The sequence below is a fragment of the Dermacentor albipictus genome, chromosome 1, assembly GCF_038994185.2.
Source record: "Dermacentor albipictus isolate Rhodes 1998 colony chromosome 1, USDA_Dalb.pri_finalv2, whole genome shotgun sequence".
Classification (NCBI taxonomy): Eukaryota; Metazoa; Arthropoda; class Arachnida; order Ixodida; family Ixodidae; genus Dermacentor; species Dermacentor albipictus.
The window spans coordinates 507,038,292-507,063,039 of NC_091821.1; the positions used below are offsets into that span (position 1 = coordinate 507,038,292).

Below are 24,748 nucleotides of genomic sequence, written 5' to 3' on the forward strand. Positions count from 1 at the left end.
GGAGGGGGGTCGATAGTTCATGGAAGTGGCACTGTTTCATTTGTGGCGGCACTCTCAGAACAAATGTTGCCTGAGAACAGCAGCACTTGCAGGGAGTATCGATAGTTTGTGGAAGAGCAGGCACCGCTCACATGTTTCTCTTTTCCTGTAGCTCTTTAGTTTCATGCGTTCGATTTGACTGCCGGCTGCTTGCTACTTCCGTGCTTCTTCAGTCGTCATGAGTTCACCAAGTGCACTAAACATTTGGCGCTCGTTCACAGAGGGCTGCCATCCTTTATGCTGAAGAAACAAATAACGGTGCAGCGGGCCGCAAGTTTTATGTTCCTTAATGGGTGGTGCAAGAGTGGCGATTGCAGCAGCAAAATTTTCACCTGTGACGGCAAGCGAAGAGGTTTCCGCGGGCTGAAGTCGGGACACTTTCCGGAGCTGGAGGCCAAGCTTGCAGCATACGTCGCTGAAATGCATGATCGGTCCCTGCCAATGAAGTGCGACATGGTCATGAAACAAGCCCGGATCTTCGCCTTATAAGGACCTGCACCGCCGTGAGTACGAGTGGCTGGCAGCAGAAGACCGCGAACTTACGCCAACCGGACATGTCAAAAGAGCCTCCCTGACAACTGTGTGTGGTTTGGTACTTTCAGCGTAGACTTATGTATGTATGCAAATGCACCTATGTATGCAAATGCGAAATTTCACTGGATGACGACGTGCAGTGGAACCGTAACAGCAATGATGATGGCAGCACTACTGAGGACGGTGGCACAAGTGAAGACGAGTAGTCTAGTGACCATGCCAGCTACTAATAAATGTTCATTATGGAATGCGCCCTCGGCAGTGGCGTAGCCAGAAATTTCGTTCGGGGGAGGCTCACGTTGCAACTCGGCCTCCTCCTTAAGACGAAACATTAGGTCGGATGCTCCTATCTAAATACATATTGGAGGAGAATTCGTTTTTCTCGGCAACCATGGCACCAAATTTGACGAGGTTTGTTGCATTTAAAAGGAAAACTTAAATTATAGTGACTGTTTGTTTCGAATTTTCGATTTAGGTCGTCAATATCTTATTGAAAAGTGGCAAAAATCAAAAAGTTTTAGAAAACGACACAGTTAAGTTTACAACTCTGTAAATCAGAAATGAGATTTGATATCACAATTCTGTGAATTGCACATAATAGTGCATCTACAGCGGACAAAATTGATATGTTACACATGAGTCTCAAAAAATTAAGTATTATGGAAATATGGCTTTTGCAGAACCCTTGTACATACCATAACCAATTCACGTAAGATACAAATTGACATATCGAATTTGTCCGCTTTGAATGGTGTGATGGATGCCGTTTACAGAACCGCAATATATGTTCTTTATGCAGAGCTAGTAATTTGTAAACTTCGTGCTTCTATTTTTTCCGTACTTTCGAATTTTTCAAAATAGTTTAAACAAGGTTCAGGCCCTAAATCGAAATTCCGCTTCCAAAAGACACTAGAATTTGACTTACTCTCTCAAATGCAACAAATTTAATTGAAAGCGATGCAGGAGTTATCTCAGAAAAGCGTTTCTGCGTTTTACACGTATCTGAATAGGCAGCGTCGGAGTTGGGCCCGAGCTAAAGCTTCCTCTTAAATAATTTGCCTAGGGATCAAATACACGATGTGGGGATGCACGACCCTCGCGCCTCCCCTGATAGCTTGTTTTCCCGCATAGCCCCGTCTCCCTGCGGCGTCGCCGCGTGGGCCGCGGCGTTGGAGTGGTACAAGCGTGGTGCGAGAGATGGCGTGAGCGTCGCGCCGCTGCGGAGGTTACTTGGGCGCCGGGAGGAAGGCGCTTGCGCGCTTGGGTTCCAGACAGCGAGCGGAACGGTTGTGCCGCACGTGCAGCGCGACTTCCCGGCGGGCCGGCGCGCCGCGGGGACGTCTCCCGCGAGCGCGCGGCCACCCAGGCTTATGCGAGACCGCCTCGCGTGGCCGCCTTCGAACGCGCCACGATTCGCGTGACTATACACGCGAACGACCAGGCGTTGGGATCCAGCATGGGGCGAACATATTCGCTCGCTTCCGGTCGCGGTAAGTCGGACTTCTAGATTTGTCGCGCGCCCATCGGCATGTTTTGTGGATAGCAACTCGGCTAGCAGGCATTGATGTATGAAAGGTGCAATAAATGCCCTTGTGATTGTTTGCACTACTGTGTTGTCGTTCCTTTGTCCCAAGAGTACGGTGCGAGATATCCCCCACGTCAGACCCCACATCTGGCGCCCAACGTGGGGCTCTTGGGGCATCGGACGATAATTTTAAGTGTTGCTTCGTTCGAGACCTTTGTTTGAACCGAAGCGTAGGCCTAGCGTGGATTTTGATCGCTAGCGTCGGCGGCATGCTTTCTCGAGCGAGGTGACGGTGGCTGTAGCGTGTTTGAAGATGTCAACATGCTAAGCCTTTTCGCAAGTGCTTTTTTTTTAATGGCATTCGTTGGTACGAGAGCCACGTGGTCTGCATCCTGGGAGAGCGAGGCTGAGCGCCCGCGAAGCATTGGCAAGCCTGAAGCGAGTGAGTATGGAAGCCTCGTGGGTGGTCCGAATTTCTTATGTAAATAGCTTCTTCTATCTCTTTGACTCTGATGAAGTCGCAGCTCTGGGAGCCGGGTGGCCGCGGGCCACGGGTGCCACTACGGGCTGACTGGTATTGCGGCCTGGCACCGGGCGCTCCGACACCGTCCGGGACGGTGGGCGCCGTCAACTCGGATGCTGTGTGCACCGAGCGGAGTAGGACCACCTCACAGAGCTGACGTCTCCTCGCGGCTGCCTGTTTTGCGCCCATTTTGGGTGTTGTTTTTGGATGCCGGTTGTTGTCAGGGTAGCGACGCTTTAGGCCTAAGGCTTTACGAAGCTGCCTGTCGCACGTGGATGGACACAACCTGGTAGACCGTGGCGTTGAGGTGTTGCACTTTGCTTACCTCATTCGAGTTAGCCTCGCACGAATTGAAATTACTCGTTCGACTCAAGGAAGCGAGCTTCGTTCACGTGAACTTAGCATCTGAGTAGCTGCCTGATCTTTTGCTAGCCGAGTTGAACATCGTACCACGTGGGCGATGCGCATGCAGAATTCCTCTCCCTTGCACTACTTTAGTGTTCGCCGAGTGTGTTGAGTTTACGCAGTGTGATTGGAGTCACCCCTGGTTTGCCGTCACCTGCACATCGTCTGCGCTGCTGCCCCGGACTACGATCGAGCCACCCCCGGGCGATGGTGATGCTGTGGCCAGTTCGGCGCGACGACTTCGGCGGCCTCCTGTATCCAGCTCGCAACCCTCGGCGGCGGACAAAAGAGCCGGCGGTCACCGACAGCTACTGCGGCTCCCGCCAGCAGGGTGAGTCGGCGCGAGCGACGCTTGCTCGTACCGACTACTGCGTCGTCGTCTCCGGAGTCCTGGCCTGGGATCGTGCCGTCGAGGCTGCAAAGCTGCTGCTGTGACCGGCGGACGCCAGCGGTGCACCCAGGGACAATGTCGGCTCGCATGCTATGGACAGCGTGTGGACATTTCTTCGGCGCGGCCACTGTTACATGTACTACCTTGTAGCGAAGCGCGCGTTGATGTGAGACCGAGTGACATGTTTCGCCTGAATAAGAAGTGATTTAAGGTTGTGGGGATGCACGACCCTCGCGCCTCCCCTGATAGCTTGTTTTCCCGCATAGCCCCGTCTCCGTGCGGCATCGCCGCGTGGGCCGCGGCGTTGGAGTGGTACAAGCGTGGTGCGAGAGATGGCGTGAGCGTCGCGCCGCTGCGGAGGTTACTTGGGCGCCGGGAGGAAGGCGCTTGCGCTCTTGGGTTCCAGACAGCGAGCGGAACGGTTGTGCAGCGCGACTTCCCGGCGGGCCGGCGCGCCGCGGGGACGACTCCCGCGAGCGCGCGGCCACCCGGATGGATGGATGGATGTTATGAGCGTCCCCTTTGGAACGGGGCGGTGGCTTGCGCCACCAAGCTCTTGCTACTATGCTGCCTAATATCCTACCTAGGTTAACCCATGAGAAAAAAAAAAAAACACTATGAACTACCACGTCCAAATTTTCTGATACCCTATTGCGAACTGTGCTTTTGTACGTCTCCGTCCTTTGTCGTTTCCCTGCTTTTCTTCCACCAATCCTCCAATCGCCTCTTACTGATGTCTATTGCGGACCTGTTTGCTTTACCACTGCTCCCGCTGAACCCAAGGGCTTCAAGGAGGCCAGTGGTGCCTAAATCGACCGCTGGATAGATGTCTTCACATTCTAATAAAATATGCTCCGTCGTTTCCCTAGCTTTACCGCAGCAAGCACATGCTTCTTCTTCCTTCTTATATCTCGCTTTATACGTGCGTGTTCTAAGGCATCCCGATCTCGCTTCGAAAAGTAATGAGCTTCCCTTTGAGTTATCATAAATGGTTTCTTTCCCAATTTCGTTTTTTCCCCTTAAGTAGTTACTCATGGCAGGTTTCTTTTCCATTGCCGCCACCCATGAGATTAATTCAGCCTCTCTGACTTTCCGCTTGACCTTCTTTGTTGCTGTGTTGCCCACCCCACAGGCCGCATACTTGCTGGTAAGCTTCCTAGTTCTTTTCCTCCACTGTGAATCAATGTTTTGCCTGTACAGATACCTGAACACTCTCCCAGCCCATTTACTTTCCTCCATATTCCTCAGCCGTTCTTCATACTCAATTTTACTGCGAGCTTCCCTCACTTCAAAACTAGTCCAGCCCATATCCCCTTGCACAGCTTCATTTGTAGTCTTCCCGTGAGCGCCCAATGCGAGGCGACCCACTGACCTTTGGTTCCCGTCGAGTCCTGATTGTACCCCTGATTTAAAGCAAACAACCGCATTTGCAAAAGTAAGTCCTGGAACCATTACCCCTTTCCACATACCTCGGAGGACCTCGTACCTATTGTATCCCCATAGCGCTCTGTGCTTCATTATGGCTGCATTTCTCTTCCCCTTGACTGTTATGGTTTTTTCCTGTGTTTCCATATATCCGTTGCCTTCGTTTATCCATATACCAAGGTATTTATATTCTGTTACCCGAGGTATTTCTTGGCCCTGTATCTCCACTGTCTGTTCACTGTTTTCATTGAATACAATAACACCTGATTTTCTAACACTAAATTTCAAACCTAAATTGTTGCCTTCCTGTCCACAGATATTAGCCAGACGTTGCAAATCACTTTGCTTGTTTGCGAGCAACACAATGTCGTCCGCATAAAATAAACCTGGGAGTTGCTGCTCTATTACTGTACCTGCCTGTTTGTATGAGAGATTAAACCCGATATTACTTCCTTCTAGCGCCCTCTCCATCCTCACCATGTACATCATAAACAGCAGCGGGGATAAAGGGCACCCCTGCCTCAGTCCCTTGTTGATATGAACTTTCTCCGCGCTCCTCATCCCTTCCCATTCAATGCAAACAGTATTTTCTAGGTAAATCTCTCTCAAAAGCTGTATACAATCGTTACCTAAGCCTTCCCCTTCCAGAATATCCCACAAAATGCTGCGGTCTACGTTGTCGTATGCTCCTGTAATGTCCAAAAAGGCCACATACAACGGTCTGCTTTCTGCTTTTGATATTTCAATACACTGAGTAAGAACAAACAAGTTATCATCCAAACGCCTACCTATTCTAAAGCCATTCTGAAGCTCTCCCAAAATGTCATTATTTTCTGCCCATGCTTGAAGCTTTAATTTGATTGCCTGCATTGCTAGCCTGTATATTACCGATGTAATGGTCAACGGTCTATACGAGTGAATTCTGTCTTTCTCCCCCTTACCTTTATAAATTAAATTCATTCTACTTTGTCGCCAACTGTCTGGTATTCGTCTATCTTTTAAAGTTTTTTCAACTGCTTTCACGAGAGCTTCCTTACTTTTTGGTCCCAGTTCATTTATCAGCCTAACGGGAACCTCGTCTAGCCCTGTGGCTGTGCGCTTAGGAATTTTCTCTTCCGCTTTCTTCCAGTTTAAATTTGTAAGCACTAGCTCCTTTCCCCCTTGGGTCTCTTTCATGCTCTTTTTTTCTTCAAATACAACCTCATCCTTGCCTTGGAAAGATTCGGCTGTTACTATTTGGATGTAATTTATTGCTGCTTCTCCTTCCAGTCTGTTTTCATCTTCGTCTAGGATATGTTGTTGTATTGTTGTTGATTTCCTGCCTAATAATTTTATGTGATTCCAAAATATTCTAGGTGCGGCCTTCTTTTTCTCACGTATTTCTGACAACCAACTTTCACTTTCACCTTTTAATTTTGCTTGCACCAGTATTTGAACCATAGACTTTTTCTCCCGGTATATTTCCCATTTACCGGTTACATCATCCTGTGGCAACTGCGCCTTCTTTGCCTGCCTGTGCTCTCGAGATGCTTTCTGTCTTTCGGCAATCGCTTCTCGTATCTCCTTGTTCCACCAGCTTTTCGGTTTCTTTTTTCCTTTCCAATGAACGTGTTGTTTCTCTTTCCGTATTTCTGTCGTTACTACACTTAGAAGCTCACCATATTCCCACCCCTTACTTGGCGACTTGCCAATTTCTTCCTCCACTCTAGTGACTATATTTGCTATTTGTTCAGCGTTCAAATTTGGGCTGGCCATTTTGCTTTCGTTGCTCTCTTTCCCAACTACATATCCCATTTTCAAAATGATGCGTTTATGGTCACTGCCTATGCTGCTAAACCCTTCCTCATCGATGACCATTTCTCTCAACTTATCATGAATTCCTTCTGTCATCAGACAGTAATCAATGGTCGATTGCCGGTTTCCCACTTCCCACGTGATCTGTCCTTCACACTTAGGCCCTGTATTCACGATCACGAGGTTATGTTGCTCGCAAAGGTCTAGCATTGACTTCCCGTTATTGTCGGTATAGCCATCTAAATCCTGTATGTGGGCATTCATGTCACCTAATAGGACTATCTCAGCACCATTCCCGAAACCCCTAATATCAGCGCTTATGCATTCCACTAACTCTTTATTCTTCTCTGTGCAATTTATTCCGGTCCACAAATACGTAACTCCAAGCCAAGTTTCTTTCCCACTCATTGTACCTGATAACCAAAGATGCTCTTGACATTGTGAATTTACTCTTTTCCATTTGGCTCCCTGATGGATGAGCATTCTGACTCCCCCTCCCTTTCTTTCCGACTTAGTTCTGTTGCACCCTTCCCATACATAATTCTTAATAACTGGCGGCTCTTCTGAGTCTCTAAGGTGCGTTTCTGTAACCGCATACACCCCTATTTGTTCTCTATGTAACTGCTCCTCAATCTCTGCCCACTTTTCCTTTCTTCTGCCGCCCTGCATGTTTATGTAGCCTATTGCATGGCGAGCTCTTGTTCTTGCTTTCCTCCTTTTTCTCTTATCGACGGCGATGTTCTTCTGCTGTTCCCCTAGGGGACCTTCTTTATTACTACCTACTCTGACCTCCTGAGCGCCCGCGGGCCCCCTAAAAAAGCAACAGCGCGACCCCCAAGTCGCCAGCCCACTTCTCGTGCTAGCCTGTAATTGAAGTGGATCCAATCTCGTTTAAAACCACCACAACTTCTCACTTCCCTGTTTACTTCGACAACCTCGAAGCCTTTCTCTCGGCTCATTTTCCATATTGCCTCATTGGCAGCCATTACGGCTCTTTGTACGTGACTGTCACGCACAGGCACCTCCGGCACCGTGCACACCACGATCTGCACCTGAGGGGATAGCTCGCGCAAGTCGTCCACCCCCTTCGCCAAGCGCTGGGCTAGTCCTGGCCCTTTCCTGTTCAGGACGTCATTTAGCCCACCTGCTACTACGACAAGGTTGCGCACGTGGGCATTTTCCGTGAGCTTTTCTTTTGCTCGCTCCATGACAGAACCCAGTGTCTGCCCTGGAAATGTCCCTACCGCCACTCTTTTGTCGCCTTTCACCCTCTCCACAATTGCTTTTGAGCACCCAGCCATGTTTGAGTCGCCAGCGATAATCACCCTTTCACTCTCTCCTACCTCTCCCTGCTTCCCGGCTTCCTGTGGCTGCAGCGTCGCCTCCCGCGGGGCGTGTTGCGCTGCTTCGCTATAACTACGCCGATTCACCGGCGGTGAGCTGACTACCGCTTGCCCTGCCACCCTGCCCCCGACTTCGCATGTAGGGTCTACCTTACTTTCTGTGCTTTTGCCTCCGGCTTGGTGTCCCGACCCATCATTCTCCGCTGCGCGCGTCTCAAGCGCATCGAGACGCCTATGCAGTTCTGCTCTCCTTTCCTTCTCTTCTCCAAGCTCGGCCACGGTTCTTACTAATTGCGCGGCCTGCACCGCTTCCACCTTGACCAACTCGGCGACTTTCGCCTGCAAAGCTAACCGCCTCTCCCGCTCCTCGAACTTGGCTGTCCAATTTCCTTCCAGTTTTTGGACCGCTTCCCTGACCTTTTCGCACAGCCTGCACGTAAAGCTAGACTCTTCCGCGTCTGCTAAGCTCTGGAAACTGGTCTCGTCGAGGGAGCACCAGCGCAGGCACTCGTCGCACTGCACTTGCTCCGCATCCCCCGCGGCCTTCCCTTTGTTTGGTTTCATCGCTAGGCCTACTTCCTCAGGCTCAACGAGCACGTCCGCCAAATCACTTCGAAGAGCTAGCTGAGATAGTTACATAGGCCTATCAAACAGGTCCCGCCTAGCACCCAGGCCCAACGAGGGAAACCGCCAGACCCAGACAAAGCCGGCACGTTTACCACGCTTACCACGAATTCAAAATTTGCGCCCCCGCTCCATGCAAAACAAAACTCTTCAAAAACATCAGCCAACAAGAAGAAAAAAAGACCACCTAGCCACGAACGAAGTCGCTGAAGCCTCGACACAGGAGCGTCCGCACGCCCAATTACTATTTAAATACAAAAAAAACAGCTAATAAAAACAGAAGCAAGCTCAAAGCATGCACAAAAACTTATGATTTCGTCGTCGCCACGGAGCCCCGAAAAGCACGTCCATCCGCCACAAAATCCAAGCTCCAAGCTCTGGCTTATGGGAGACCGCCTCGCGTGGCCGCCTTCGAACGCGCCACGATTCGCGTAACTATACACGCGAACGACCAGGCGTTGGGATCCAGCATGGGGCGAACATATTCGCTCGCTTCCGGTCGCGGTAAGTCGGACTTCTAGATTTGTCGCGCGCCCATCGGCATGTTTTGTGGATAGCAACTCGGCTAGCAGGCATTGATGTATGAAAGGTGCAATAAATGCCCTTGTGATTGTTTGCACTACTGTGTTGTCGTTCCTTTGTCCCAAGAGTACGGTGCGAGATATCCCCCACGTCAGACCCCACAACGAATAATAACTGCATTGCCATTGCCAAAGATGCTGCAAATGAATTCTTGAACGCTGCGCACTGTCAATACAAGTAAAATATGTATTTTTTCGTAGAAGAATATACTCGTAAGTGCCAAAAATTGTGCCCAACATAACTGATGTGAATGCTTCCATATTTTTGTCTATTTAATAAGTAAAGAAAATATCACACGAACTTTAGAACTACATCAGTTCGAAGCCAGCAAAGCAGTGCATGCGGCTGATATGAAAAATGTAAAGGCCATAAAATGAACAAGTTGAGAACAAATATATTAATGACACTTTGTCATTCAAGGTCCTTGTTTACATTCTTGTACATGTGCAACGGCCAGTGAAAAATATCAATGACGCTGTCATTTGTTCCAATGCATTACGCAGCAGCAGCTGTCACCGGTCATGTATCGTGAGTAATTGCACCAAAATTATAGTCGCAACAGAGAGCACGTATAAAAAGTACGAGTTCTGCAGGATATACGAGGGCGAGTCAAGTGAAAGTGAGCCAATGCGAATATATGACAAACGGGGCACTTTAATTAAATGTAGCCCCCATGAGCATTTAGACATTTGTCCCATTGACTAACGAGTCGCGCAATTCCTGTCTCATAAAGCTCCTTTATAAGACAGAAAGCTACCAATAAAACTATTGATAGTCTCTCAAGATTTAGCAAATTCTATCAGTAATAGGCCCAGACGATCGAAAAATAAAAGTTGACAACTCCTTTCTGGCGGAAATGACGGCCTTTGCTTTCTTTGGGGGTGGTGAATTCGAATGTTTCCATTGTAAGCTTTGCCGTCGTGTTTCAGGCTCGCAGTAGTGGCATGATGGTTCATCTCCAATCACAATTGCAGACAAGAAATTGTCACCCTTATTGTGATACCGGATCAGATGAGTAAAGGCAGCGCCGATTTTCTCCGTATTCTGGCGGTGGTTCAAAGTCTTGCGCATCCTTTGCGCACACAAGAGCCGATAAACGAGATGTTCATGAATTATGGCGTGAACCTAACTGTGACTGATGTTCACACGCTCTGCCAGTTCATCGATGCTGGTCCTCCGTTCTTGTCTCATCAGCTCATAAAGCTTTGCAATTTTGTCATTTTGTTAGGGGTGATTGCACGTTGTCTTTGGCCCGGTCTGGGATCGTCTCTACAACTTTCACGTCCATCTTTGAACCGTGTGTTCCAACGCTTCAGAGTGACCAATCAAATGCAATGTTCCATGTACGCGGCAGCCATACGGCGACAAATTTCTCTTTTGAGAAACACCTTCAGCTGTCAAAAACCTCGCGGCACCACGCTGCTCAACTTCTGGAGCGTGCATTACGGCAAGCAACCATGTTCAACCCAGTGTATGAGAGCATTAAAGAACATTTATCCTCACAACTGCGTGTCACTTTTGTGAATGACAGATGCCTGTGTGCTACGCGCAGGCCTTGCAGATAATGAACAGAACCATAACTGCGCGGGTTGGGTGGGCTCACTTTCATTTGACTCGCCCTTGTACATTATAAATGCAAGATATAATGGAATATACAAATGCGAAGGTACAGCTTGATAAAGGACAAAAAAGTGTCACTGAAAACAAAGGTCACTGCACGCGTACACAAAACCTCGCAGCAAGATATATAAACATACGTATAAATAAGCCTCCAATAAATCTATGTATCTAAGAAAAAGTCAAGGTATATAATGCGTCAAACAAGGCAAATAAACGTGTTGTGCAATCACAGATTCGCAAAATCCTAGATCCTGGCCCCATTCCATCCACTCCCCCCGATGTATCGCGTGCGACGGAAGGCAGCGCGCTTGCTCCTCGCTTTTCTCCCTTGCGCACACAAGACTGAGCCACCATCGTCGGCTCACCCATTCCCCCCACCCCCCACACGCTTTCACTCGCAAATGCAGCATGCAGCGCGGGGTCACGATGTCATTGCACTTGGACTTTATGCGGAACATGAGGGCGACGGCGACGGTAGGAATGCACCTAGAGTAAGAGTATTCGGCAACTGAAGCGTCCCATGGCCCATTACTTTCCGCAAAAGAAGTAACAAAATAGAACTTTCACCATGCGACAATTCGCTGCACCGCAACAACGCTTCTTTCTTCCTTTTGTGGGGCGAGGCACCACAATGAAAAAGAAAGGCAAAGTATGTTGGTCACAATCGAATCCCTACTTTGGGTAACTAATATGGCTAATAAAGGAATGCCGAAGAAAACACGAGAAGCTTGGTCCACCAAGAACCGTGCGCATACTGCTCGGTACCCTACGCCGGCGAGACAACTTTCTGAAGAGGTTGCGCTCAAGCGAACGCGGTACAATCCGTCGAGACCCCACAGTAATGGCGGCTAGCAACCATTGTTCCTTTTTCTCGTCTGCTAACTAGAAAGCGTCCAAAGCACTGCAGGCGAAAATGCACTCGGCCAGAGAAAACCGAACGCGCACCGAAGTGCGCCGCGCGGTGGTCGGGGCAACACGAGAAAAACGCATGCGCTCTGGCTGGCTGTAGCAGCGCGCGGGTAGGGGAGGGTGAACAAAAAAATTGAAGAGGCTCAATGTGTTCTCGCGATTAAAAGTCAAAGTAGAAAAAATAAATAACAACGTAGTTACCTTAGCTGACTTTAGTGTCCGCACTGGATGCTTTGGCGCAGGTGAAAAAAAAATTTCGACATTTTTTTATGTGACATGACGGCACGAATGAACCACCACAACGCTTCGTCTCATCGGGCCTCGCTGCAGGCTTTGTCAATTTGTCTGATGGCGTGTTCATTTGACTTGTCTCGTTGTATGGCCCGATGTACTATTTTGGAAAAGTCAATGCACCTTCGGCGTCAAATATTCATGGGAGCAGTAAACTTACAAAGTTCGCAATTGAAAATCTAAAGCACACGTTTGGAAATCTCAAAGCACCTGTCACATCAAAAGTTTATGAAAACTTTACACCCATAAAGCTTAGGAATTGATATCCACGCGCTCCCTAAATTCCATAATAGAGTGTAGATTCCGCGCCTCCGCGAGATGCCGCGGCGAGCCCGTTCACCATCAAAACATCCTTGAAACGTTGTGCTCGGATGGGGCTCCTTGCGTTATGTGCCTTTCGGTGCATCGGCGTTGCCGCGAAATTCAGCCCGAGTTCACAATTTTCACGGTAAAATGGCTTTTTTATCTTGAAAAAGATGCTCTAGACAAAAGCCAGAATGATTTCCGGCGCCGGGGGTTGCTTTGGTCGGCGGTGCATGGACAGCACGAAAAAATTTCGGGGGGGGGGGGCTGAAGCCCCACAAGCCCCCCCCCCCTACTACGCCCCTGGCCCTCGGGTGTACCCTTCCGCATTTTTTTTGTTTGTTTCCTGTCACACGCGATATGGGGGGGGGGGGGGGTCGACTTACATTCGTGTAAATATGGTAAATAGCTTTGGAAATATCTAGAGAGATTCCACAGCTACCTTAATTCTGCTCAAGTAGGAAGATTCCTATAAAGAAAGGGGTCAGACAAGTAGACACAAGCTCTCCAATGCTATTCACTGCATGCTTGGAAGAAATATTCAAGCTGTTAAATAGGCAAGGCTGCAAAGTAAGGATTGACGATGAATATCTCGGCAACCTTTGGTTTACCGATGACATTGTTCTATTCAGCAACACTCCAGTTGAGTTAGAACTATTGATTGAGGACCTTAACAGAGAGCGTGTAAGAGTGGGGCCAAAGAATAATATGCAGAAGACAAAAGATAATGATCCATAGTCGGGCAAAGGAACAAGAGTTCAGGATCACCAGTCGGCCTCTAGAGTCTGTAAAGGAGTACGTTTACCTAGGTCAAATAATCACAGGGAACCCCGACCATGAGAAGCAAATTTACAGAAGAATGAAAATGGGTTGGATTGCATATGGCAGACATCATGAGCTCCTGACTGGCAACTTATCGTTATCATTGAAAAGGAAAGTATACAATGAGTGCATTTTACCAGTGCTGACATATGGCACAGAGACTTGGAGACTGACAAAGAAGCTTGAGAACAAGTTAAAGAGCTGCGCAAAGAGCGATGGAATGAAGAATGTTAGGCGTAACGTTAAGAGACAGAAAGAGAGTGGTTTGGATCAGAGAGCAAACGGGTATAGACGATATTCTAATTCACATCGAGAGAAAAAAATGTAGCTGGGCAGGTCATGTAATGCGCCGGCTAGATAACCGTTTGACCATTAAGGTTACAGAATGGGTTCCAAGAGAAGGAAAACGCAATCGAGGAAGGCAGAAGACTAGGTGGGGTGATAAAATAAAGAAATTTGCGGGTACTATTTGGAATCACTTGGCACAGGACAGAGGTAGCGTTTTTACAATTGCTAGTAGGTACAGCGGGGAGTGGTGCTTTTGACGGCACTCAACATTTCTGCCCAGGCACAAGTAAGAGCGAGTGCCAGAGAGAAAATCTGGGGGCCTTTGCTCCTTGAATATGCGAGTCTGCCTAGGCACAACGGAGGAGGTTTCTTAATGCGTGTTGTGTGCGTTTGTCTCCTAGGCATGCTGGCGTGGCAGAGTGCGGTCCAGTTTGTTTAAGCTCCGCCGCTGGCTGCCCGCGTGGTGAGGTAGTGGGTGGGCACGAACGCCCCATTTGGTGATCGCTGTGTCTGAAGGGGCAAGGTTCTGACTGGTGTTCTATAAGTCACGGGTCGCTATTTTAGTCGCGACGATAGATTGCATTTTTTGCAACCACTGCTCCAGGAGGGCACATGTAACCGGCAAACGGAAGCCTCAGGAGAGCACCTGAGGTTATATTAAAGCAGGCAGCGCAGAATCTTGGGGGCACCCAAGCGGTAGCGGGGGCATCAAAGCTGGAAGCAAGGCAGCCCGTGGGTTGGAGCTGCGGAGGCCGAAGCGTGCCAGGGGGTGTTCGCATAAAAAATTGGCTGTCCGCGCCAATGTTATATTCCCCTGGCACGCGCAGGTCTCTGTGAGCCCCAACCCACGGACCAGTCCGGGTTCTAGCTTTGATGTCCCCGTTGCCACTTTAATGTCCTGGAGGCGCCGCCAATAATTCAAAATAATGGAATGTTATAATTAGTAAAAAACATGATTTAATAAATATCATTGCGTCGAGCTGCCAACTTGCGATGCCAAGTTCAGCACTACCGCGCCCCGCGACTTCTGCCGGCACGCCTAGGGATAAGCGCATACAACGCTTGCCAAGAAACTCCTCCGTAGTGCCTAGGCAGAGTCGTATATTCAAGGAGCAAAAGTCTCCACATTTTTTCTTTCGCACCTGCTCTTACTTGCGCATGCGCGCAAATGTCTCTCGTCTCCGCAAGTACCAGGCCCCACTGTACTTACTAGCATTTGGAGATACACACAGGGGTAATTGGAGATCGCAGGGAGAGGCCTTCGTCCTGCAGTGGGCATAAAATAGGATGATGATGACGACGACGACGACGAGGATGATGATGATGATGATGATGATGATGAAGATACAGCACCATTCTGGTAATGTTCCCACATCTTATGTTGCATTCGAAAGTGGCCGCCACATAAATATAACAGTGAAGGGAGATATCAGCTGTCGCATGTTGCAACAAGCAACCGATTCATAGCAACAAGTGACCGAAGCTTGCTATAAGCGAACAAAGTTGTATAAGCCAGACACTGCATAGACTAATTGGCGAAGCATCTGAAAAAGTATGCATCGATTAAAACCTGCCGAGAACACACACACTTGGCCAGTTCTGCCAAATTCAGGGCTACATTAGCTTTGGGGCCTGCAAGGGTCTCACTTAAATTTCACAAATGCCGGTTCTTTTGTCGGCTTCTGCGCAATAGAACCGTGTTGTGTGGTGGAGTGTACACAAAATACTGTGGCAAGGGCTACTGTCATAGAACACCGTATGCGTCCTTAATTATACATTTGCGCATGTGCCGTTCCTGGTCTCAGTACGAGCTCCGAGACATCTAATAACTGCACTGCAACCACTCCTACTGTTTCTGACTAGTGATGTGGCGATTTGCTCCCATCCTCATGGTTACATTTTCCCAGCTGGTATGTTTTTTTTTTTTTTCCACAGTCCCCTTCAAAACATATCAACAGGGTTCTACTGTGTAACAAAATTCTTGATCTAACAAAGTTTTTAATTATCTATAACTTCTTGTTCATAGAACACTGTATTTTGAACCTCGATATAACAAAGTGGGCTTGTACACAATTTCAAATACAGTTGAACTTTGAAGTATGTAGATATAGGAAGATATAATAAAGTATTTAAGTTTTCATAACCTCTTGTCCATAGAACATCATGTAATTAGAGCCTCAATATAACAAAGTGTGTTTGCATGTGATTTCAATATAAAAACATTTCGCTTCTGCAGCAATGCAATGGGAACTGCCGTAGAGGCAGATGGTCAAATGATCGAATTACAAGTGGCTGCTTGCAAACACACCTCAAATTGTGTGTGGCGCAACAAGAACAACCGCTGAAGTGAAGCCGTATCATGTTCCGTATAAAGTCAAGTGCCATAAGATCCTATCGCGCTCCGCACACTTTGTGCTTTAGGTGCAAGTGAAAGTGTGTGAGGGTGAGACAAAAAATATGGTGGCTTCACGAGGGCCACCTTCCCGCCCGAGCATAAGTAAAGCAGGGGAGGGGAGCAAGCTCGCGGTAATGCTACGAAGTGCGTGCAAGGTGCAATAAGAGGGGGGGGGGTGAGTTGGGGTGCGTCGCGATTTCTGGAACGCATCTCGGCCGTGGCTGTGGCTGTAAGTGCAGCTGTGCACATACGCAGCCATGCACCCTGTTTTAGAGGTAGCCTGCTGCAAGCGCAAAGAGTGGGCATGCCAAGACGGCAGGGCCATGTAAGTTGTCTTCCCACGTGTTTAGTATTAAAGGTTTCGTAATCTCAAGTTTCGGTGACTCGCAGCAAGAGACAGTCGAAGCAATCGCTCCCCACTGCCAGCGATTTTCATGATAGCGTTGTCCCAGTACTGGCGATGCTATCAGCCGCAGGGGCGGAGTGCAGGCGAAAGCATGGCTGATTTCGCTTTATTCGTACCGCCGATGGAAGGTATCGTCGACCTGGCACGAAACTGTATCATTTGTCGTCAACTCCCAAATTTATCAAAATGAATTGTTTTGTCAATCAAATTTCCTGTTTTCGATTTCCTGATAATTCTCGGAATTCTGCGGCCCTTCTCTATGTAAGAAAAATCTATTGGCGGCTGTACTTATTTGCATAAAAGGTCAAATTTCAATACAATGAAATTTTGATGTAATGAAGCAAATTGCCGATTTTACCTACTTTGTTATATTGACGTTTAACTGTGTAATGAAATTTCACTGCTGCCATGAAGGAATACTGAGACAATAAATGGAAACTTCCACAGATGCAGATGGTGAAATTGTTGAATTACTACTCCTGAATGCACGTCAACTTGTGGCACTATGGAAGGGGTGCAATTTGAACACACTTCAAAAAGAGGCACCATGGAGGCCGAGCAGTGTCATGTTCCGTATAAACTACAAGTGTGATCAGATCCTATCTCTCCTGGCATGCTGCATGCTTTAGATGCAAGTGAAAGCATGCAAAGTTGAGCCAGGAAGGAGAGTGTCTGGATGAGCACTGCCTTCTTGCAAGAGCAAAGGGAGTGGGAGAAGAGCGAGCTCGCAGTAACTCGATCAAGCTTGTGCGTGTGAGTCGGGGGGAGCTGTTGAGCGGGGGACAGGTTGGCGCACATCTTCTTTCAAGCGACACAGCTGTGACTGCACATGGCTGAGTGCATACGCAGCTCGTGTGCCCTGTTTTACAGGTAATCTGCCTCACGTTCAAGATTGCGCAAGCTGAGGTGGCATGACATTGTGTGCTGTCTTCCCGTGCACGTTGTGTAATCTAGAGTTTTTAACACGCATTGAAGCAAGAGGCAGATCAAGCCTTCACTCCCCCCCACTGTCGGCACTTTTTCATGACAGCAATGTCCCATAGCAGGGGACAGTATCATCCATGGGGATGAAGTAGACACGAAAGTGTGGCTGGCTTCACTTTCTACCGCCGATTTGAAGATATCGTCAACATGGCATGAAACCATATCTTTCGTCGCCAACTGTAAAATTCCACAAAATAATACTTTTTTCTTATTCAAATTTTATTTTTCCAATCGCCCAATAATTCAGAAAAATTTTTGGCTCCTTCCGTAGAAGAAAAATCCATCGACGACTGTAGTTATTTGCATAAAAAATCAAATTTCAATATAACAAAATTTCGATATAGCAAAGCAAATTGCCAATTTTACCGAATTAGTTATATAGAAGTTTAACTGTAGGTTGATTTTCTTTAAGGTAATGTCTGCGTGTGGTATTGTTTTGTCTGTTGGTTTGAGATTTCTGGTGTTGCATGTTTGCTCTACTATGTACGTGCCTGTGTGGTGAGTGTTTAGTTTTTGTGAGAATAAACAAATTGTAAGAAGTCCAGTCTCTTTCCTGCATACTCCTGCCTTTCTTCTCAGATGGTGTTTCCGCATGGCTTGCTGGCTGCCTTATTCATGGTGTTTTGTGTAGCAACTTGAGCAAGACCATTTGTGTCTCCATTCAAGAAAATGGCAGGAGGCTCGAACCAAAAGCGAATTAAGTTTGTTTGACGGGCGTTCGAGCCCCCCTTTATGTGGCAGTTCATATACAGAAAATTTGCCCAGCAAGCAGCCCCAATTGGTTGTAAAAAGTGCGAGTAAGAGATGTGTTGTAGAGTGCCTCCTAATGGTTTACTGCTAGTATTGGAGAGGTGTGGTTTTTTTGTGGTGGCTGCTGAGGACAAGGTTGTGGGTTTGACTCTTGTGTTCAGCGACTCTATCTGGATGGTGGTGAAATACAAGCACGCCCACGTTTTTTGGTGAGCATTAAAGAACGCTTAAAAAAAAAATCAGCCTAAGCGTTTGACTACATCATCTCATGCAGCCCTTCTGTCACTTTAAAACATTGATCCCCATCAAAGAATCAATCAATCAATGTGTATTGTTTCTTGCAGATTCATAACAATTGATCAATCAGTCTTATCAGATGTGTGTCTGCCGGGGCCAACAAATGATTTGTTTTGAGAAGTAGAATATGGCTGCTGTATCATTTGTATTTCTCCTTGCTGCATTCGCGCACACAGCCTGGACACCCTGGTGCAGTTGAGTCGCAGCGCCGGGCCTGCATTGGGGCCGCACCTGCCACTCCTGTTCTGTGCGCTGCTGGATGCCCTCAGTGAGCTGGAGTCACCCGTGCTGAATCAGCTGAGCGTGCGGGCTGACGCTGATGCTCGGGACCGGGTAGGTATTCCTTTCACTGCTTCCACTGCTGCACATCCATGAACAGTGCAATTTTCCAAATGTCATTAAAAATGGGGAAAGGCACACGGGCCTTCGCAGCTCTCGAGTGAAACATGTAGGGAGTGTGGGACATGCTGTTTGTGCTGGCTAGACGGCATCTATCGGCCAAGGGGCATCATTCATTGGGGTGCAGCAAGCATGGTTCAACTGGAATATAGGAAATTTGCTTGTAAGCAGTGACCTTCTTTAGCTTCACCTCATCTTTAAAACTATTAGCATAATCCAGTGGTGGAACAGCTGCACCAGTTGTGCCAAATTGCACTAAAAGCTGTGCTACGCAGCATTTTAGCAGAAAATTACAACAAGTCTTTACCAAATGAAGCATAAGAGCGAAAGCCTCCTTTCGTCGATGCTGCCTTAGTAGTAAAACTGAGACTGAAGCCTAAAGCACAACATTGTCATCATCATCATCATCCTAGAACTTGTTGTTGTAGCTACAGCCATGGACATAGACGATACAATCGCTTCTCCACTTGCTGTTTTCGTGCTTTTGCTATATTTCTCTCGGGTGGGTGTTCCATCTTACTGTCACTGTATTATGCTTCACTGTTCCTGTATGTCCCGTTTGTGGCTCCAGTTTACTATTCTTTATGCGAGCGTTGTACAGAGCTCGCTCAAGGAGGATGACACATCAAAAACAAACCTTGAATAATGCCCAATCGCACATTGTTTAGCATAACTAATGGTTCCACTTTAAAAATATCTTGTTATATGTGTACTCAGCTGCTGACATGTAATATGCTTATGAGTGATGACATTCCTTGCAACCCTAGACGATCGGAACAGCAAATTCTGTGGCTGTAATGTAACCAGCATTCACATATTCTACAGCAGCAGAGATTGTGTGCATCAGAAGAAACCTGTGGATATCTCCATTGTAACTTGGGTTTAGTTTCAAATTCCCTGAGTTCTGTGAATTTCTTTTTCTTGCTTGCTCGAAGCACACCGACACGCAACACTTTCAGCAAGCCTAGCCGCAATAATTTTTTAAAGCGAAGCTTTCTGTGCCTCTTCCTTTGACTTTTCTACTGCTGCTGCTGCTGTCAAGCACATCGCATCGGAGGGGGTGGTTCAGAGCGTGTGTGTACATGACAGGGGCCAGTTAGAGAGGAAAGGCGACGGGAGAAACTCGTTTTCACCCCACCGCGTCGAATGTGCACAATGCCCTCTGTAGCTCCCTGGCTGTCACCGCATTAGTCTCTTGATAGCTGTAATTATCCTCGACTCCCCTCAGAAGCACTGCAGAAACTGCAGTGCTTGTCTTTCTAATAATGTGCGAGTCGAGAGGGGATGTAGATAGAACTGTAGGGAGGAGGGAGGAGAAGAGGCAGTTCCCATATAAGGGAGTGGGGGGAGGGGGGGGGGGTGAGAAGGCAAGCAAACCCTACTACTGTACGGTGGCAGTTGCGGGTAAACTGGATAAGCTTAAGTTCAAGGTATGGAACGGTATGTTGTTGCTATTTCTGAAAAATAAAAATGCCATGCAAATATGTCAAGTGGACAAACTACGCAGGGCGTGCAGAAGTAGAGCCGCATTAATTAAAGCATGCCGCAGGTTCCAGGAGACACTACGGAAGCGGTCGACTGTCACATCAACACTTCTGTGCCTGCCATGGTAGCTCTGCAGCTATGGCATTGCTAGAGGTCGAGGATTTGATCCCGACTGCAGCAGCCGCATTTCAATGGGGGTGAAATAGAAAACGCTCATGCACTTAAATTTTGGGACACGGTAAAGAGCATCACGGTGTCTGTCAAAATTAATTCGGAGTCTGGCACTGCATCGTGCTTCATGATCCGATTCTGGTTTTGGCACGTGCAGCCCCATAATCCAATTCAAGTTTAATACTTCTTCCACAATGTGATGTGCCATGTGAGGCAATGGCTATGCTCAATCCTCTCAGAGGTTATGAAATATGGTGCACAACAACGCTTCAAGCAAACACTTCTCCCTGCATGTTCTGTGTACTATGCAGACAAACAGCACTGGTGCCCGCAAGGTAACATTTAACATCAACTCTCACTCTCGTGTCAGACTAAACGTAGAAGAAATTAAGCTTAACTGTAAACATCACCATTGCTTATCATCAATAAAAGCATCCAGCACGGAAAGCTGTGCTTGCATCGATTCCCACAGCGCATGGGATCTGCAAAATTTTCATTTAGACATGTTGCCTTTAAATTGCATTAAACTGCTTTACATTAAACTGCTTCTTTGGCTTGCACTTTTCTGAAAGAAATGTGAAGAGCTTCAAACTTCTCCAGCTGCGCCCAGCAAAAATGATGTATTATAGCCATATTGAGTTTGCTGAACTCACTGAGAACTCCAAGGCTTTTACTGCATCAAAAACTTCAAGGAAGAGGGCATTTCTTGTTACGAGATGTGGCACAACAGAACTGGGGACTCTTCAGAAACAACTTATACTCCGAACTTCTGCTTCAGGATAAGACATTCTTCCCCGCTGTGGCATAAGCCATTGAGGTAGCTCTGGCCTTGTCAGTTACCACATGCACTGTCAAGTGTTCCTTCAGTACTATGAGGAGAATGAAAACCTGGCTACACTCAACAATCCCCGCAGGGGCGTCTGCGTCAGCAGGTGTTTGGTGTGTTGTGACACCACATACCCGAGCACATGAGGGTTGGACCCTCCCGCGTGTGTAGCCGTGCACGGCTTAGCCATGTCCGGGGAAAGGGGGATCCTGGGGGTTGAGCCGATGCCGGGTGTTCGGACCTTTAAGGCCCCTCAGGGGAGGCAACACACCTCTTTGGCCTCTGCTTCATGTAGACGGCACCCCCGGACTGACCCACCCGGGGGAAATCGGCAGTCGCCTTTTCCTGTCCGCCTCTTCAACCTTTTCCTTTCCTATCGTCTTTCTTTTACTGTCCTTTCATCTCTTCTCTTCCGTCACTTCCTAATTTTCCTATGGCGGCTAGGGTTAACCTTGTGCATGTGCCCTTCCTTGGGTATAATATATTAGGTTATAGTGGCAATGTATGGTTGGCGCCTGCAGCCTTACCCGTTAAGTGCTGCAGCGTCCCTAAGTTGGGCTCTGTGGTAATTGGCCGCCATTCTTGCCGAAAAGAAAAGAAAGTATATGGGAACACCCGCATTTCCCCGCATACTTGATCGTCACCCTCCAAAGAGGGGACGCACCGATGACCTAACCACATGCTTCAATAGAACAAGAGAGACATATCCGAAATACCGTGTTGTGCACAGCTAGAACTCCGAAAAACAAGCCAGATTCATTTCCTCTTTCATAGTTGCAAAATCTTTGACCAAAGCCATAGGCTCAAGTTATAACGTAACGAAAATGGCCAGCGGGGACCTTCTCCTTGAGATCCCTCAGAAACATCAGTACGAGAAGCTTGGCAGTCTTGTGACATTTGGTAACATACCAGTTTCTGTTACACAACACGAAACAATGAATAGCTCACGGGGAGTCGTGTTAGAGGCAGACCTTCTAGACTTGACAAACGCTGAACTCCTGGAAAGGTGGAAAGAACAAAATGTCACTACTGCAAAACGTATTATACTTAGATGAGACAACAAGGAAATCCCCACTGAGCATCTTGTCCTAACATTTGCATCCAGCGTACTGCCAGAAACCATCGAAACAGGATACATCAGGTTAAATGTGCGACCATATATCCCCAACCCTAGACGGTGTTTCAAATGTCAGAGGTTCGGCCATGGCTCGCAGAGCTGCCGTGGTCAAATAACTTGTGCAAAGTGTGGAATCCAGGGCCACCCATCTGACAATTGCAGTGGAACACCTCACTGTGTGAACTCCAGTGGTGACCATCCAGCCTACTCACGCTCCTTTCCAAACTGGAAGAAAGAAAAAGAAATAATCACCCTCAAAGTCAAAGAAAATATTTCGTTTAAGGGAGCCCGTAAGAGGTGCTCACCTTTCCACAGCACGCCTTATGGTGATGCGGCACGTCGGGGGGCAGCGTCGCAGCGGCCATTGCCAAGTACCCAGCCCGCGTGCAGCGAGCAGGTACCTTTGGCTTCTGCCCCCAGGGTGGAAGTAGGTAAGCCTACTCCATCCAACCAGCAAACAGGCCAGGCCTTGGGTTGCCGACCCCACAAGAGTTATCTGTGGCAACGTGCGCTACACGCAGCGATCCCGCAGGACCGATAGTGGCCCCAAAGGTAGGCGCAGCCGAGGCTGCCTCAACCTCCCCGGCCCCTTCCAGTGCTGGCAACAGCCGGCGTAGCCAAATTCCACAGGGAGCCCTATCGACCTCCGGGCTGGTAGGCGCAGAGGTCTTGCCTTCCGAGGTGAGACTCTCTTGAAAAACTTGCTTGCAAGAGCGCGTGTCCGGCGCCTCACAAGAGGCAATGGACACAACACCTATCCTCACGGCGCATCAAGTGCCTAAGGAGCGGCGAGGCTCCCTCGAACGCTTCAGAAAAGGCAAAACCCCGGTTACAGGGCCTCGAAAGAGCTCTGTAATCTAATGCATCACTTCTGTTTCTGTATACACAGCACCAATTTACTTTAAATACGGATACACAAATCATTCAATGGAACGTCAGAGGTCTTTTGAGAAACCTTGATGATGTACAAGAACTTATCCATAAACACAATCCAAAATTGCTGTGTTTACAGGAAACACACTTAAACCCAAAACACACACACTTTCTTCGACAGTATGTTACTTTTCGCAAAGATCGCGATGATGCTATCGCATCATCAGGTGGTGTTGCCACTGTAATTCAAAGAAGCATAGCGTGTCAACATTTACAGCTACGAACGGCCCTTGAAGCAGTGGCGGTTCGAGTTGTTCTGCTGAACAAGCTTATCACTATTTGCTCGCTTTACATACCCCCACATTACAAATTAAACAAACATGAATTTCAGTCCTTTATAGATGTATTGCCAGAACCGTATGTTGTATATATGCGCGAGGACGTCCTTTATAGATGTATTGCCAGAACTGTATGTTGTCTATATGCGCGAGGACGTCTTGTTGAACATTTCCTTTTTTCTTCTGGTGAGTGCCTGCTGAAATAGAAAAAACCTACATAACATTCTCTTGCAAACAGAACCTTTTTTTTTCAATAGATCTCAGCATAGTTTCCCCGTCTATACTGCCTGAACTTGAATGGGAAGTTACCAACAACCCTTATGGCAGCGACCACTTCCCCATACTACTAAGAACATCTAGAGAAAATGAATATCCTCCACAGGCTCCTAGGTGAAAGATTGATACAGCCGATTGGGAGAAATTTCGAACCCTCACATGTATCTCATGGGCTGACATGTCTTCTTTAGGAATTGATGCTTCTGTGCAGTACTTTACAGCCTTCATAATAGATGCCGCATCTAAATGCATACATGAAGTAAGTGGCTCGGCATGCAAACGGCATGTCCCGGGGTGGAACGATGAATGTATTATCGCACGTAGGAATCAGAACAAAGCGTGGGGGTTGCTATGCGCTTCGCCCACTGCAGAGAATCTTGTCAACTTTAAAAAAGCAAAATCTGAAGGCAGGAGAACCCGCCGACAGGCCAGAAGAGAAAGTTGGCAGAAGTTTTTATCGAGTATTAACTCGTTTACAGATGAGGCCAGAGCCTGGAACAGGGTTAATAGGATTAGAGGGCGACAAACATATTCACTCCCTTTGGTAAATACACAGGGCGATACACTGCAAGATCAGGCAGACTCACATGGGGAGCACTTTGAGAGTGTGTCAAGTTCAAACCATTATTTGCAATAGAAGAATGTAAGCCACTCATAAGAAAATGTCGACAGAATGAACCGTACAACTGTCCTTTTAGTATTTCCGAGTGGAGAACTGCCTTGAGCGCATGCAAGAGCTCTGCACCGGGATCTGACAGAATCATGTACGAAGGGATCAAAAACTTATACAATGACACCCAAGTTACACTACTCACAATTTTCAACACCATTTGGGCTGCAGGATACCTACCAACTGCATGGAAAGAAGCCATTGTGGTCCCTGTTTTGAAACAAGTCAAAGACCCTTCCTCAGTGGCAAGTTACCACCCGATAGTCCTCACAAGTTGCCTTTGTAAGGTATTTGAAAAATGATTAATTGGCGACTCATTAATTTCCTTGAACAGAGCAAAATG

At 47.7% G+C, this 24,748-nt stretch overlaps 1 protein-coding gene across 2 annotated transcripts in view; it reads left to right on the forward strand.

The window, feature by feature from the left end:
- LOC135907568 (proteasome adapter and scaffold protein ECM29) overlaps window positions 1–24,748 on the forward strand; it is a 505,292-nt gene that overhangs the window by 359,576 nt on the left and 120,968 nt on the right. For both annotated transcript variants that reach the window (XM_065439250.1, XM_065439249.1), the window contains exon 31: window positions 18,427–18,583. In XM_065439250.1, coding sequence (XP_065295322.1) covers window positions 18,427–18,583 — 157 coding nt within the window. The remainder of the gene's footprint in view (window positions 1–18,426; window positions 18,584–24,748) is intronic.